Raw genomic sequence first — 14,102 nt, forward strand, 5'->3', positions numbered from 1 at the left:
GAAAAATATAGTTCTGCCGCGTGTGCCTTTGTGCAACAGCCGGCAGCTCGATGCGAGCCGGCTAGTGCGGAGAAAGCGAGAGAGTGAAAAGCAGACTGTTGTAGCGTATAGTTTGGAATTGATTTTTGCGCCCACGCTCGGTCGTACGCGCGTAACATTCACCGGCGTGAATTCGCGATTCGCGAAACACGCCACGGCAGATCTGCACCGCGTGCAGGAACGGCCTTGGTAATTGACACTTCGCATGCTGCTGTAGGTGCGCGAATTGTGATTAGTCATCGATATAGCTGAACGATGGAAATAGAATCGCTGGCGAAATTCTTTCGTACGAATTCGCACGCGCGAACGACCTGAAATCCATTCATTCTAATAAGCTCCGGGGGCATTAACTTCCCGCGTATTCCCGCGAGAGAGAGAGAGAGAGAGAGAGAGAGAGATGAATCGCGAGATTCATCATTGGTCTCTTCGGTACAAAACGGTTTTAACAACGTATTCACGCGTCGCTTATCAAAGACCGTGGAACGACGTCCACGGGGACGTCTGATCGGGTACACGTGTGTAATTTTTGTTACGACGCTCGGACCTTCACGCATGGACACGTGGGTTACACGGTATACACACACACACACACGTGCACACGGAGAGAGAGAAAGAGAGAGAAAGAGAGAGAGAGACGGGTTCACGCGCGCGCGTGCCGTTGCGCAGCGCATAAAAGTAGTGGGTCGAGCGGGGGAAAGACGCGCGGTACTTCGCGTGAACAAGCGCTGGTAGGGTGGATGCCCGGTACGCGCGCTCCAACCGGCCAGGCCATGCGTGTGCATCCGCAACGGGCCGCGGCTATCTCTTCACCGCCGGCAACATCGTATCGCACGCGATGCGCCCACGAAACGCCGCTGCTCTACGTCGCTCCATGTCTCTCATCGCGCGCGTCGCGGCAACCCTGTGTGCGTCGGCTTACTCATCCCCGCGGCTTCGCAGAAGCGCCAATGACATCCGCGCGCACGCGAACTCGCGGGAGATGGTTCCGCCAGATTTACATCGCGCTCCTCCTACGTCTCGGGGAGGAAAAAAAATGATAGGGAACCGATTTCCTTTGTTACACGACACCCCTCGACGCGTCAAGGCACTTCCCAATCGAATTTTACAGTCGCGTGCTGTCTCCCGCGCGTGTCATATACGATGCATGTATAACGCGATGCGTCATGCAGGACGTTCCGCGCGCGCGACGATAATCCTTGCTTGAAGCTGAAATAATTTCTCCGCCAAATTGCATTTCGCAAGTTTGTGGGAAAATTAAATATCCCCATAACAATTCCTCCTCTTCGTCAAATGAAAATTAAAATCCAAGAAAACTTTATCGAGGAGCAAAATAGCTGGGAGGAAAGATTATGATTTCTCTTCAACAATCGTACGAAACGGACTTTATACAAAATTCACGTATAATTTAAGAAAAGAAACATTTTGCATCTTTTATAAGAAAATTCGCGCTCAATGTCCGCGGCGTCTGTAGCGTCTGCGAAGATGCTCACCAGGATGCATGGTGCCCTCTGGACTAATGCTGTCGGAATTACCGCGTCGTATCCTAAAGGTCGCGGGAGGGGGAGAGGATGGTAGGGGGAAGGATTGCTGCGAAGTTCTCCGGAGCACGCCAAAGCAACGCCGAGGCATGGCAAGGCAAAGGGAGAGCATTGCCTGCCGACCGGCATAGAAGGTCTGTGACCTCGGCAATGGCTGCGCCACGCCGTACGCCGGCACATACCCGGCGTGTACCGTTTCGGAAGTGATGTCACTGGATTACCTTAAACGAAATCCTTAAAATCGTCGAAGCGCTTCTTTCCTAAACGGTACATTATTCTCACGCGTGTCTTTTTTACACGCGCGTATCGACGGACGCGCGGATACTCATCTGCCCTTGCAGCATGCGCTCTCGATCGCTAATCTTTTGTCGCGTCACCCGGTATATCGCACGGTACAACACCGGTGTATCTCGCGGTGTACCGTTTCAGAGAGCTGATGTCACTACACTTAGCGAGGGCCCTTAAGCCCGCTGAAATGCCTCTTTCGAAATGACGATACTTGTACTTATCGCGCACTTATCGTCGTCCTTTTTGAACCTGCGTCAATACGCCCACGGATGGCTTATCAATCCACGCTATCGCGCGCGTTCTGGATCCGCTACGCCTGCCGTCGCCGGCGCCACCCGTTATGCCGCGTGAGAATCGAAAGAGGCGAGCGTAATAGCGCTTAAGCCGAGCCGCGCAAATTTCAGGGAAGCGATCGGTGCTACGCGGCTCGCGATTTCCGAGATCGCGCCTTAAGTGCAGTCGTTAAAGTCACTCGTAAATATTCATGCGCTCATTAGCTAGACCGAACGGCCGGCGACGTGCTATCGCGCGAATACATACTTAAAGAAATTATTTTCGCCGTAGACCGACGGGACTCATTAATCCGGAGTGCTTTGAAGGAACGTCCTCCGCTGCGGCGGCATTAACGAGAGACTATGATTGTCTTCTCAGATGAGACCGCGTTCTAAGATACTCTCGTGTTGCGTGCGCTCGCCGAGATGATCCGTAAGAACCTTTAACAAGTGATTAGCCATATCGGCTTACTTGTGTATCAAGTTACATCGATACTCCCGAGTTCATAAATTCAAGCGCAGATAGCAACCAATCTAATATTGGCGGACTCAATCTCTCCGTCACTTCATCGCTATAAATAAATATAGAAAACACTTTGTGTGTTTAAAATATTGAAATGCGGAGTCGACGAAATTGCATTGCTGCGAAACAGTGTGTTTCAATGAACCGTCTATACTTATTGTCAACAAATAATTTGCATTAAAGCTGATTTAATCGTGAATGCAGTCCGAATATGCAATTATGATACCTTAAACGGACAAAGCGGGTACAATCATCATTCTATCCGCGCCCGAGAACGCGAAGGATCCGGGTATCGTCTGTAATCGTCACGCGGGAGAACGTGATTATACAGGTGAGGACGCGAGTGGAACCTTTCTCGCGCGAAAATGCCAATCCTGCGCCGTCGTCGTCCTTCAGGCACACGATCATCGAGACCGCGTGGTCCGCGTGAGGGCTTGTATTCCTCGCTCTCCTGGATCAATATCACGTGACCGTATCATCGTGACCGGCGCGGCGCTTCCACCGCCGGCCGATGTAAACAAAGAAACGTGCGCGCGGCGAGGCCGCCGGCTGCCGCGCGCATCGATTTCCTCCTCGGCGGCTTGGCTTGGCGTGACTCCGACACAGGGCCGTCTTAAGATACCAAGGGTACTTGCAGAGTCTTAACATGACATCCACATTGTGAAGAGAAGGTTCTTTACCTTAAAAAAAAATTAAGACATAAAAGATACAGAAATATAACAACAAAAAAACCGTGACATTATGTGTGTTATAATACAATAGATATAAGATATATAATAACGCTAAAAAGGCTAGATCCTTCTAATTACGCAACAATAATATTAAAATAAAATATATGATAAGAATATAAACAATGTAGACTTTACTAATGAATAATGTTGAAATTTACAATTTCGATAAAATAAAGAACTTTATTTCGATAAAACAAATCGCGAGAAAAGGTCATGGATGGCGTTTTAAAGGACGAGCGACCGATGACTCTTGTCTTGTCCATTTAATCCGGGGCTAAGGCAGTCCTGCGTCAACGTGCGCCGTGCGCCCACGCGTGGATTGCATTACAGCGCGCCAATTGGTACAAGATGACGTAGAACAGGATGCCGCTAAAAATATAGCTCTCCGTCACCCTTTCCCTTTCGCCTTTTCACAGAATTACTATGCGAACCTGTTAGATCCGTCTATTTCATTCTTGTTGAGTCTCTCATTACATGCATGCATTTCTATCGATGGTCATCAACAAGTGTCATTTTTCTACTTGCAGGCAAATGCAGCAGTGGTCTTTAAGTGCAATTGGCCAGGCTGCTTGGAAATTAAAGCGACCGTTGCACTTATTGAGGAACATGTACGCCAGTTACATCTGGGGTAAGCTAATACTCTAGATATCAATACGGCTTGCGCACAAGACTCGTTGCACTATCGAGTTATGCTGTGAAGTCGTGATCGAACAGTCAGGTCAAACTGGTCTCAGCTGACGGGGAACGCAAAATATTTTTGTGCGCTGAAACATTGAAGTGGCGTTGTAACAGATTAATGATACAATATATATCTTCAAGTGTGTAATTCTTTACAGACTTGAAAATTAGTCTGATTTCAAAATTGTAACGCACTATTTTGACCTGCTGATGATGAATAGTAATAAAATATCCATACATATGTGTAAGTTTATTTTAATATAATATTTGCATGAATTAAGATACGTTAAAAAAAAAAGTTATTACAAGTACAGTCTTCTCGACGGTTTGATCTTTTCCGATCAACGAACTTTCCTGTACATAGTGAAATGTGAACCAAGATCGTATTTGTTTTATAGTCCAAAGAAGTCCAAGGAATGCGACAGCGAGGAGGACGATATGTCCGTTCACGAGGAGGAATTCTATTACCAAGAAGTTGCTGTGGATCACATGAGCTCGCCTCCCACAATGTCTCACCGGGATATGGCGAGACCGCCGCACGAGGATCCCGAGTATCAAAAGCAGCTTCGCCTCGAAGCGACTCCTGCCACGAGTAACTACATCGAGAATGTAATGGTCGGTGTCAGAGAACCGAGCACGTTTACGATCTCACAGTCGCCGGTAAGTAGCGTTGCACCGTAAACCGTATCAAAGATGAGATTCAATTAAATTCACTTCCTCTGTATTTCAGGGTACGCCCAACAAGCACATCAAACTATCCCCACGGCCATTGCAGGCGTGCCACCAACAGAACATGACGTCGTCCACGGGTAAACCGTCCTCTCCGCGGCGAACTCGCAGCGACGTTAAAAAGTGTCGCAAGATCTACGGTATGGATGCACGCGATCTCTGGTGCACTCAGTGCAGGTGGAAGAAGGCCTGCACCCGTTTCTGCAGCGAATAGGCCAAGCGTCCGCCCCGTTCGTACGTCCGTGGGCGGAAACCCTTGTCAAGTCGACCCCAGAGTTTGCCAATGCTACGTTGAACATTTAACACCAACTGCCAAATGCCAATTATCGACGAAACGGCTCCCACGTTCGGAGCGCGAGAGCGCGAAACCGCGAGAATAAAACTTGTCGCCGGTTGTAGCGAATGGGTTGCTGTATGGATTATTCCCGTCATGTATAACCTCTCATGAAAAAAAGCAACAAACAGAAAGCAAAATCTCATGAAAGCAGCGCATTACTTCCTCTTCTTTCCTGTCGTCATGCAAAACGATTATTCATACGCAGACGACAGACACGAGTTTCGAAAGGAAACGTTTTGTCCAATGACGATTGACTGGTGGTTCTAATATTTATGCATAATGCAACACTCTCCCCGGTCTGGTACTCACAGAGGAAGCTTATGATGGAAGAATGATTTCCGCTCGTGTTTTGCGCTTGGCAAACTCCGACCGGGTCCCTTGGCCGTAAACAAGGAACACTTCGATTAGTAGGTAGCGAATAATTGGGCGCGCGGAGCGAGGTGATCTTAGACTGTTGCATTCATCGTATTCACGGGTGAAAACGTGAAACACAGCCTCGCTCCCAATTCGCCTGACAAACAGAACCTTTTGGTTCGGCACGTACGCGATACGCATCTGCACTCGGAGCGAGCATGCATGCTCTTCGAGGTGCTGGTTCCCGAACCGTCTCTTAGGTCATTGCAATAGATCTTCCTTCTTCCGCCAGCGGAGCGCGAACGTGACGCGTTTTCGGTCAACGACGGAACGTTAAGGAGCGTTTACGTCCAACCCAGGGAACGCCGTCTGTCCGATCCCGGGGAACGAATGACCGAATCTAACCGGCGGAAGAAAGACCGGCCGATTGATGTTCAATGCTAAACGAACGTAGGCAAGTAAGTTGGAAAGTCTCGCGTGGAACAGAGCTGCTAAATGTGATATTGTATCTAAAATTTATCGGATCTATCGCGGATCGAGCGGGAGAGCGCAAAGGTAGACGAGGGCGCGAAGGAATAAGGAAACAAAAAAAAAGAGAGAGAAACCAAAATTTTATACACCAATTATACTGCCAGATAAATAATTCAAAAATTGTTGTTCAAGCCTCTCTCGCGCGTTAGAGAGGCATTATATGTTGCACGGCATGCGTCGCCGTATACCGGGCTTAGTCTTGTTAGCCTTCTGACGACCTAAGACCGTATTCGCCAACACGCGTGAATGGGGTAGGCTACGCAGTTGAATCGATCGATTTATTAGGATTTAGCGAAGGTCTCGCTCTAGATGACACACACGAATACACATACAACATATATATATGTATACATATATATATATATATATATATATATATATATATACACATTTCGTGCGCGAAAAGAACGATGACATCACATTTATATAGTCTACATCATTTCTTATACTCCTTTCTCGCTTTGGGCCATTCGCGAGACGATTTGAACCGATTATTACGAAATACCGATTATTTTGATCTCGATAATATTTCTAATGTAGTGATAATGAACGAACATTTGCAAATTTTATATGTTGACCGATTTCACGAAACAATCTTCACAGATAAGCGACGTGTTCAATGTCGCTTGAGAGTTCCTCGTTTCTCACTGCAGCTATATTGAATTATGACGTCAAAATAAAAAATATATATATGAATGAAAAAATTATATATATATATATATATTATTAAATTAATATATTTTTATATGAATTCATATATATGAATGAAAATTACATAATTCTTTTATATTATTCATAAAAATAAATCATGCACATAAATGTCGCAAATTCATATTGAACAAAATAGATATACGAAATATATTTGAAACTTTCTTTTTAGCCATCCTTTATTAGTAAATGAAGATATATTTTAATCTATATGTCTTATAATCCTTTATTGTTTTATGACAATTGATGGTTTATAGCTATCTTTTAACTCATAAATGTAAAAGAGAGCTAATCTACATTCATCAGGCATGAATGCTATGTGAAAAAATTTATTTATTTATTTTTATTTATGTTTATTTACATACGAGATAAAAAAATCAATACAAGTTTTTACTTCTGGCATCATAATCCAATATCACAGTAAGGGGCCAGGAGCCTTGAAATTTTAATGCAATAAATGACAGAAATGTTTTATATTTAATGGAAGAAAGTTGGTGAGACGTCGCAATGCATACAATATTTGATGTGGTCAAGAATATATTAAGAAGCGACACTCGCCAAAATATAATTACTTCCAATTTCCCAATCAATGTTCGTACTTTAGTATAATTGTATATTTAGTATAATTATCTTGTATATTAAGTCTCTTGTATATTACGTGTATTATCTTGTATAGTACGTCCCTCGTTTTATATAATTATTGAACTTAATGTACTAAGAATTAGTAATGTTGTTTATTGATAATAACGTCACGGGGTTTAGATTTTATTAGCATAATGAAACGTTAATTATTATCGACATAATGCGCTAATCAAGCTGATGATTCGAGAGTGACTTTAACTCAGAAAGAAATCAACAATTCCGTAAAGATATCAACTTACCATTCTAAGTTGTGTTCAAAACGAGAAATATCGCGTTGCCAGTATTTTCCGATTTTTTATCAATATAATTGTATCCATATCCTTTAAAAAGAAAAGCGCGATTGTCTTAAAAATTATCAATCGCTGCTTGACGTAATGTTGTCGTCGCACAGAACAGATTTGTTTCTTCCCTCATAAATTCGATGCTATACATCACAAGCTGTTACGGCTTATTGAATCGCGTAACTGAAACAGCAAAGTTTTAGAGTTTGTAAAGCAGCAGTACTCAAATGATAATTATAGTCATCCCATACCAATGAGTGCTGATCACATTCAATTTTATAGTATGATGTTCATAATAATACAGAGAGTCATTATCACGCATTTGCAAAATGAAACATACAAGTACAGATAGCATAGAAAGTAATTGCCGTCCATGTAGGTTCCTTCCTGCGATCAAAATTGTTACGCTCGTTTATGCCGACACAGTTTATCAAGGACAATATCTAAAACTACTAAAAAGTGATGCTGTCACTTAATACTTAGTTATTAACATGACATGATTCTTCTGTCGTGATTTCATTCTGTGCGGTCTGTACAATACACGTAACATTGAAAATTAAAAAAAGTGCGGCGGTAACATTGAAACATAATGCTGAAGAGAAATTATTACTAAAGTTTAACGTACAAGTCTTTCATTCAACACACTCTTTAAGATATCATTTTAATGACATTTTTTAAATTCTACATAGAAATTTTCTTGTAGAATAGTTTTCGAAATATCGATCTAATCTCTTAAACCTCGGCATTTTCGTATTTATTTTCATTCATGTCTTCGACATGTGCACTTGACGTCATATACGCCTTCACGTTTGATACTAGGTACTTTTGGGTTGAAATCATCATATCTAATGCATCACGACTCCAAATTGTATCTGACAATCTGGCAGCTGTGAGCATTTAAGAGTTAAATGTAGGATTAAAAAGTAGATAACAGATTATATAATAAATCAACCGATAAAAAAATAGTTTGGGATATTTTAAACAATAATCATGATGCACAAATATTTAGATACGATATGTTCAATCCAAAGATGCCTTGTCAGATATGAAAATATGTATAATGCCGAGTGTGCTGCATCGGGCGGATAAGAAAGTGTTGAAAACGAGAATCAGTCGCCAATTGGAAATTATTCACGAAATGACAAAGAACGCATTATATCGCCTCATACATTGCGGTAATAATACAGCCTTTTAGCTGATTGTTTAAACTTCCGACTCCATTAATGCGCGATGCGAAATCGTATCTGTCGTCATACACGTTGCAATAAATTTCCGATGGTCTTACAGAAATTCGTATGATTTATTGTTGATCCCACTGTGCATTGGCATGAGCCGACAGATCCCGTCTCACGACTCGAGTGTCGCGTTGAAGAGAATTTTGGCGATTAACATAACGTGGGATGGCACGTTCGCGAATGTAAACAAGTACAAGTTTAAATAACTGTGCCATTACGTATGCCAAATATTCTCTAATACCCTCATCGTAATTTAAAGAAAGAAAAAAAAAAAAAAAAAATCAGCGAGAAAGGAAGAATCTCCGCAAAAAAAAAGAAGGGAATTTTCCAAACGATGTGAGGGGGGGGAAAGAGCAAAGTTTAAACATTCGTAACGAAAGCTTTACAGACTTAAAGATACCTCAGGTTTATTTCACATACGAACATACCGCATACATCGTTGTCCTGTTCGAAGCGATCCGCCGATCGAGATGCAGTTTTTTTTGTATTGTTCCAACGCTCGATTGGCAAACGGCGGATGATTGTTGTCTATCCATCGCTTCGGTCGGGACGACCGACTGATGAAACACAGAAACAAAGTAATATGTATTCTCTTTGCGATGTTAATGTCAATATTACTTAGTCAAATCCGTTGCGACGAGTCGTTGCGACGGTTCGGGACGCTGTATAATAATAGAGAGTATATCGCATTTAATCGGCAGCCTGATTTTCGAGATCGCGCGTCGTGGTCGGAACTACCATGCAGCCTAAACTAGATATTCTCTCCGTTAGCGATCGGCAACCGCCGTCCGAGACTGGCATCGATCGTAGCTCTCGTACGGCGACGGCGTTGCTCACAAGATGTATCGCTGATTATCGCCGGCCCCGCACACGAACGGAAACCCTTTACGTTTACGCATCAGGAATACCGAAACCGTTTGAGTTCTGAACCCTCGCCTCTTTTCAAACCAGAGCCACTGCATACCGCGTATTCTCATTGCCGTACGCGCCGCATTGCTGTGTGTCCGCAATCACGTGGACTCCGCGATTCAGATCAATCATCGAATTTTCGATCGATTCGACCGGCGGGCCAGTCATTGCGAGCGATCACGGGTTCTTATCCCGTCAATTGGGGGGGGGGGGAGGGGTGGGGGGAAAGGAAATCCCTATCGAAATACGACGATCGTCCCACGGAGTTAATTTCGATACGGAGCTCTGTCCAGCACGTTCGCCGAGATACCGAAAGAAGGATTATGTTGCGGGTTTAAAGCTATAATGGCCGGGATTATTATACCAAAACGATCTCATATCGATTTAATGAAGTGTAATTTTCACCAGTATGTACGGCCGAGCCGTGCCACCTCCCGTTGTACCGAGCGGCAGCCGTCGCTGGTACCTCAGATTGTATCGTGAAGAAAATTGTTAATGACGCGAACGATAGAATCTGCGGTACGCGCGATAACGTGGTGTTTATAAAAAAAAAAAATAAGAAAGAAAAAGTGACTTTTTAAGATCCTAGCTCATTCGCTTAGACCACTACGCGCTCGGCCGACCGTACAACGCAAAGACATATTATTATTAATATTATATTATATATTATATATTATATATTATATTATATATGATTATATTATTATTATTATTATTATTAATTTTTATTAATTATTAATTATTATTGCATCCATCGTCGTCGTCATCTTCATCTTAACTCTTAACACAATTATTAGCGTCACTTGCAGTACGTTAAGTAATTGTTAAAGCGCGAAATCTTTATTAATATTATGTTAGGTGGACCGTTAATATTATCTCCCGCGTTAAAAAAGAGGTGTTTCAAGGTGGATCGCACGTTCGAAGTGATTCAAAAAAGAAAGAAACATCGAGCAGACCATGAGAGATCCGAACAATCTCGCTAGACGTGCAACCAGCGACTCTTATCATTCTTATATATCGCTACAAAAAAGAAGCTTCTATTTATCGATAATGCATATGGTTATAACGCTGTGGTTATGTCGCATTATTTGACACTCGATTATTCTAACGTATATGACTGAGAAAGAAAATTACGATGCAACGTTAATTACATTTGAGTGTAAATTTTATCGTTAAGACATCGTAATAAAGGTATCTAAGAAAACAGTATATCAAGTTATTGATTCATCTCACCGTATATTATATCTTTTTTTGTTTTTTTCTGTAAGACACACAGAATCATGTTCTCTCAAACGTGTAAGCGCATAAACTTTCTATGAAAATTGTGATATAAACGTATAATTTATAAATATATATGTACGTTACAAATTTAATGCTATTTTCATCTTTAAGAATACGTTCTATTTATTTGCACGCATTGTGTATTTGTTTTATTATTCCGCGAATAATGAAATTGAGATGTAAGCATTTGTAAATATATTTAGGCAAGAAAAACCGAAGAGCACAACGCTTGAGGGTCTTGCATACTAAATTGCGTATATATATATATCTATCTCTTCTAACGCTTTTATTTTTATAGATTGTAAAAAAATGACAAAATTATATCTTGGATTCATTGAATTTCTCGTAGATATACTACGACACTATCTCATAGACATAAAAATCTTCAATAACGTAAACATTCTAGAAATTATATGGTATTATAAGTCGCGTTTAATAATAAGTACTTCATGTTTTTTCGAATATGCGCTGTGAGCTCTCACAGTACTCTCTTGCTCAATGCATATACACGGCAGACTCGCATCTGCACGCAGATATCACCAAAAAGTAGTTCATATTCGTCGCCGGTCGGTACCTCGGTACTTATTATGCGATAATGAGACATAATCGCAGCTTCATTCTCGCCACATTAACTTTCACATTAAGTATCTGTACATAAACGTAGCGTCCGAATACTTGTTTACGCAAAGAGAGATATATTTCAGACACACGGACTGTAGTTGATTAAATCCGAGTGATTTCGATAGATTTGGTCCTGTACACGATATATTATTCCTGTACACGAAGTCTAATTGACGATATACGTTGAATCGGATTTACAGATATCGTACTTTCGTAAATGTTTCTATACGATTTATAAGAGGAAGCACAACAGGCGTAGAGAACGTTCGCTAATAAATGCATATCTTGCGGAATGTAGTCTCGCTATCGAATCAAATGTGCGTCTCAAGGTATACACACTTCGAACAACAGCAGCATAAACAACACACCGCGACCGTAGTTTTATAACAGAGATGCCTGTTGGATCACTATACTGCCGAATACTCTTTGTATTTTATCCGTTCGTCGAAGTTCTTCTTTGTTGAACTTTGTATTTGTAAAATCGCGCGGATTTACGTAGCGCGGCAACGAAATAACTCGCAGTAACAAAAAAAATGCCGACGATAGTAATAATATATACAAAAAATATATATATATACAATGCGCGGTAAACTCAGAACGAAGGATAAAATCGTGTTCGTGTATAGTGTCGAAAACGGATTCGTGTCGTGAATGCCGCGCGACACGGATTCGTGCGAAGGAATTTTAGAGAAGTTCTAAAATGACTGTCCTTATAGTTAGCCTGTTGTGACGAATAATAATCGTCGCTGCATATAAAAAAACATAGTAGCATCTTAACATGTTAACCGAATACATAGCGAATAGTAGGAAGAGTGTGCGCGCGCGAGCGTTTGCGCGATAAAAGATTGTATGCTGTAAATTGCCTTCTGCGGAAAAAAACTGGCATTTTGGTGCATAAAATTAAGCCGATAATGTAGCTATCACCGTAGCCGGTTGTAGAAGGCCGGGAAATCGCATAATTGCACCGCTATTACTGAATAGAAGACGTACAGCTAAATCCATGTATATAATGCAACGTAGTATTACGATTCACGATGTAAAAAGGTTGCGCAAGCTCCTTGAAAACCCCAAATTTGATATTTTTTCGCTGTACACGTATCGAGAGTACATGCATTGTGCAACAACGCGTGCAAATCATAGTTAGGATTGATCATGAGAAATTTGCAAAGTGCATACTATAAAATAGAATTCCTAATCATTTCAACAAAATTTTTAACTTTGATTTTTCTTTCTCGCTTTTCTTATGAAAGGTAAAATTATTTTCATCTTTTCTGTGTATTGCATTTTATAGCTTATTTTACAATAAGAAAAAATTAGAAAGATTATTGATTTGATTTATGTCACATATGAAATAAAACACATTTGATAAGTAGACAAAAATTTTTCTCATGTTACATAAATTGGGAATTGTATTTTGCAGTATAAATTTTCGTTAATTTCTTTTAATGCAGTTATTTTTTTGCGGAACATTTATGTCGCTGGTAGCACTTACGATCGTCCCTACTATGTATACTCGTATGTGACAATAGAATATTTGCCGCCGATGAACATTAAATTTTTTAATTGTCAACGAACGGTTTTACGATTAATTTTGCTGAGTTTCGAGATATTTTCGACGATAAGTATTTAAGATCTTTATGAACAAAACAAAAAGCTATTGCTTACGTTTCAGAGGTGGGTGAATATTCTGGGCTGGATAATGATTATACTTTTGTTTAAACAATAAAAGAATAATTTGTATTTTCCGGAGAATGTCCCTCTATCTATGCTAAGAATCATTATCGCCAAGCAACTTTTCGTAATAAAATCTATGCGAAGGTCAGTATGAGTATTTGAATTGGCTATTTCCTACATTAATGGTAATTTAAATTTGCGACGAGAAAGCGAAAACGATTCTCTTATGCGCATTGTTGCTAGTATCACTTTATGGAAATCCCCAATTATTTATTATGATTCTTGTACAAACATCATTAAAATGCGAAAATAAAATTGTTTATATAAAGAGTTTTTAAAACATCGTGAATCGTTGAACTTTCTCATGCACAAATAATTATTTTTAACAGAAGAAAAAAAATATAACAAGTATTTACTCTATTCTTTTAACACTTGAAATACAATAAGTATATTTTTTTTAATTTTGTGAAATTGTCAAAAAGATTATGAAAAAAAGAATAATCTCCCTATTTGAAGTCAATATACAACAATATAACTGAAAGATCCTTTTTGAAAAATAAACACGAGCTAATTTTGTACTCGTACATGCCGAATGTTCTATTCATATAGAATAGACACGCTTATCGTATAGAATAGCGCACAAAAATAATCGGGAAAGTAAGTTATAAAATATATTTTCCATAGCTCTAACTCGAAGTTTCGAAATAAAGACTAATAAACGGGAGACTTTC

At 40.7% G+C, this 14,102-nt stretch overlaps 1 protein-coding gene across 2 annotated transcripts in view; it reads left to right on the forward strand.

Annotated features, from left to right (window-relative positions):
* Glut4EF (Glucose transporter 4 enhancer factor) overlaps positions 1-13,519 on the forward strand; it is an 81,107-nt gene extending 67,588 nt beyond the window's left edge. For both annotated transcript variants that reach the window (XM_012378435.2, XM_012378436.2), the window contains 3 exons: positions 3,919-4,019; positions 4,468-4,729; positions 4,800-13,519. In XM_012378435.2, the coding sequence (XP_012233858.1) occupies positions 3,919-4,019; positions 4,468-4,729; positions 4,800-5,012 (576 nt within the window). In that variant the 3' untranslated portion in view covers positions 5,013-13,519. The remainder of the gene's footprint in view (positions 1-3,918; positions 4,020-4,467; positions 4,730-4,799) is intronic.
* The last annotated feature ends 583 nt before the right edge of the window (positions 13,520-14,102 follow it).

Source organism: Linepithema humile, chromosome 2 (assembly GCF_040581485.1).
Source record: "Linepithema humile isolate Giens D197 chromosome 2, Lhum_UNIL_v1.0, whole genome shotgun sequence".
NCBI classification, from domain to species: domain Eukaryota; kingdom Metazoa; phylum Arthropoda; class Insecta; order Hymenoptera; family Formicidae; genus Linepithema; species Linepithema humile.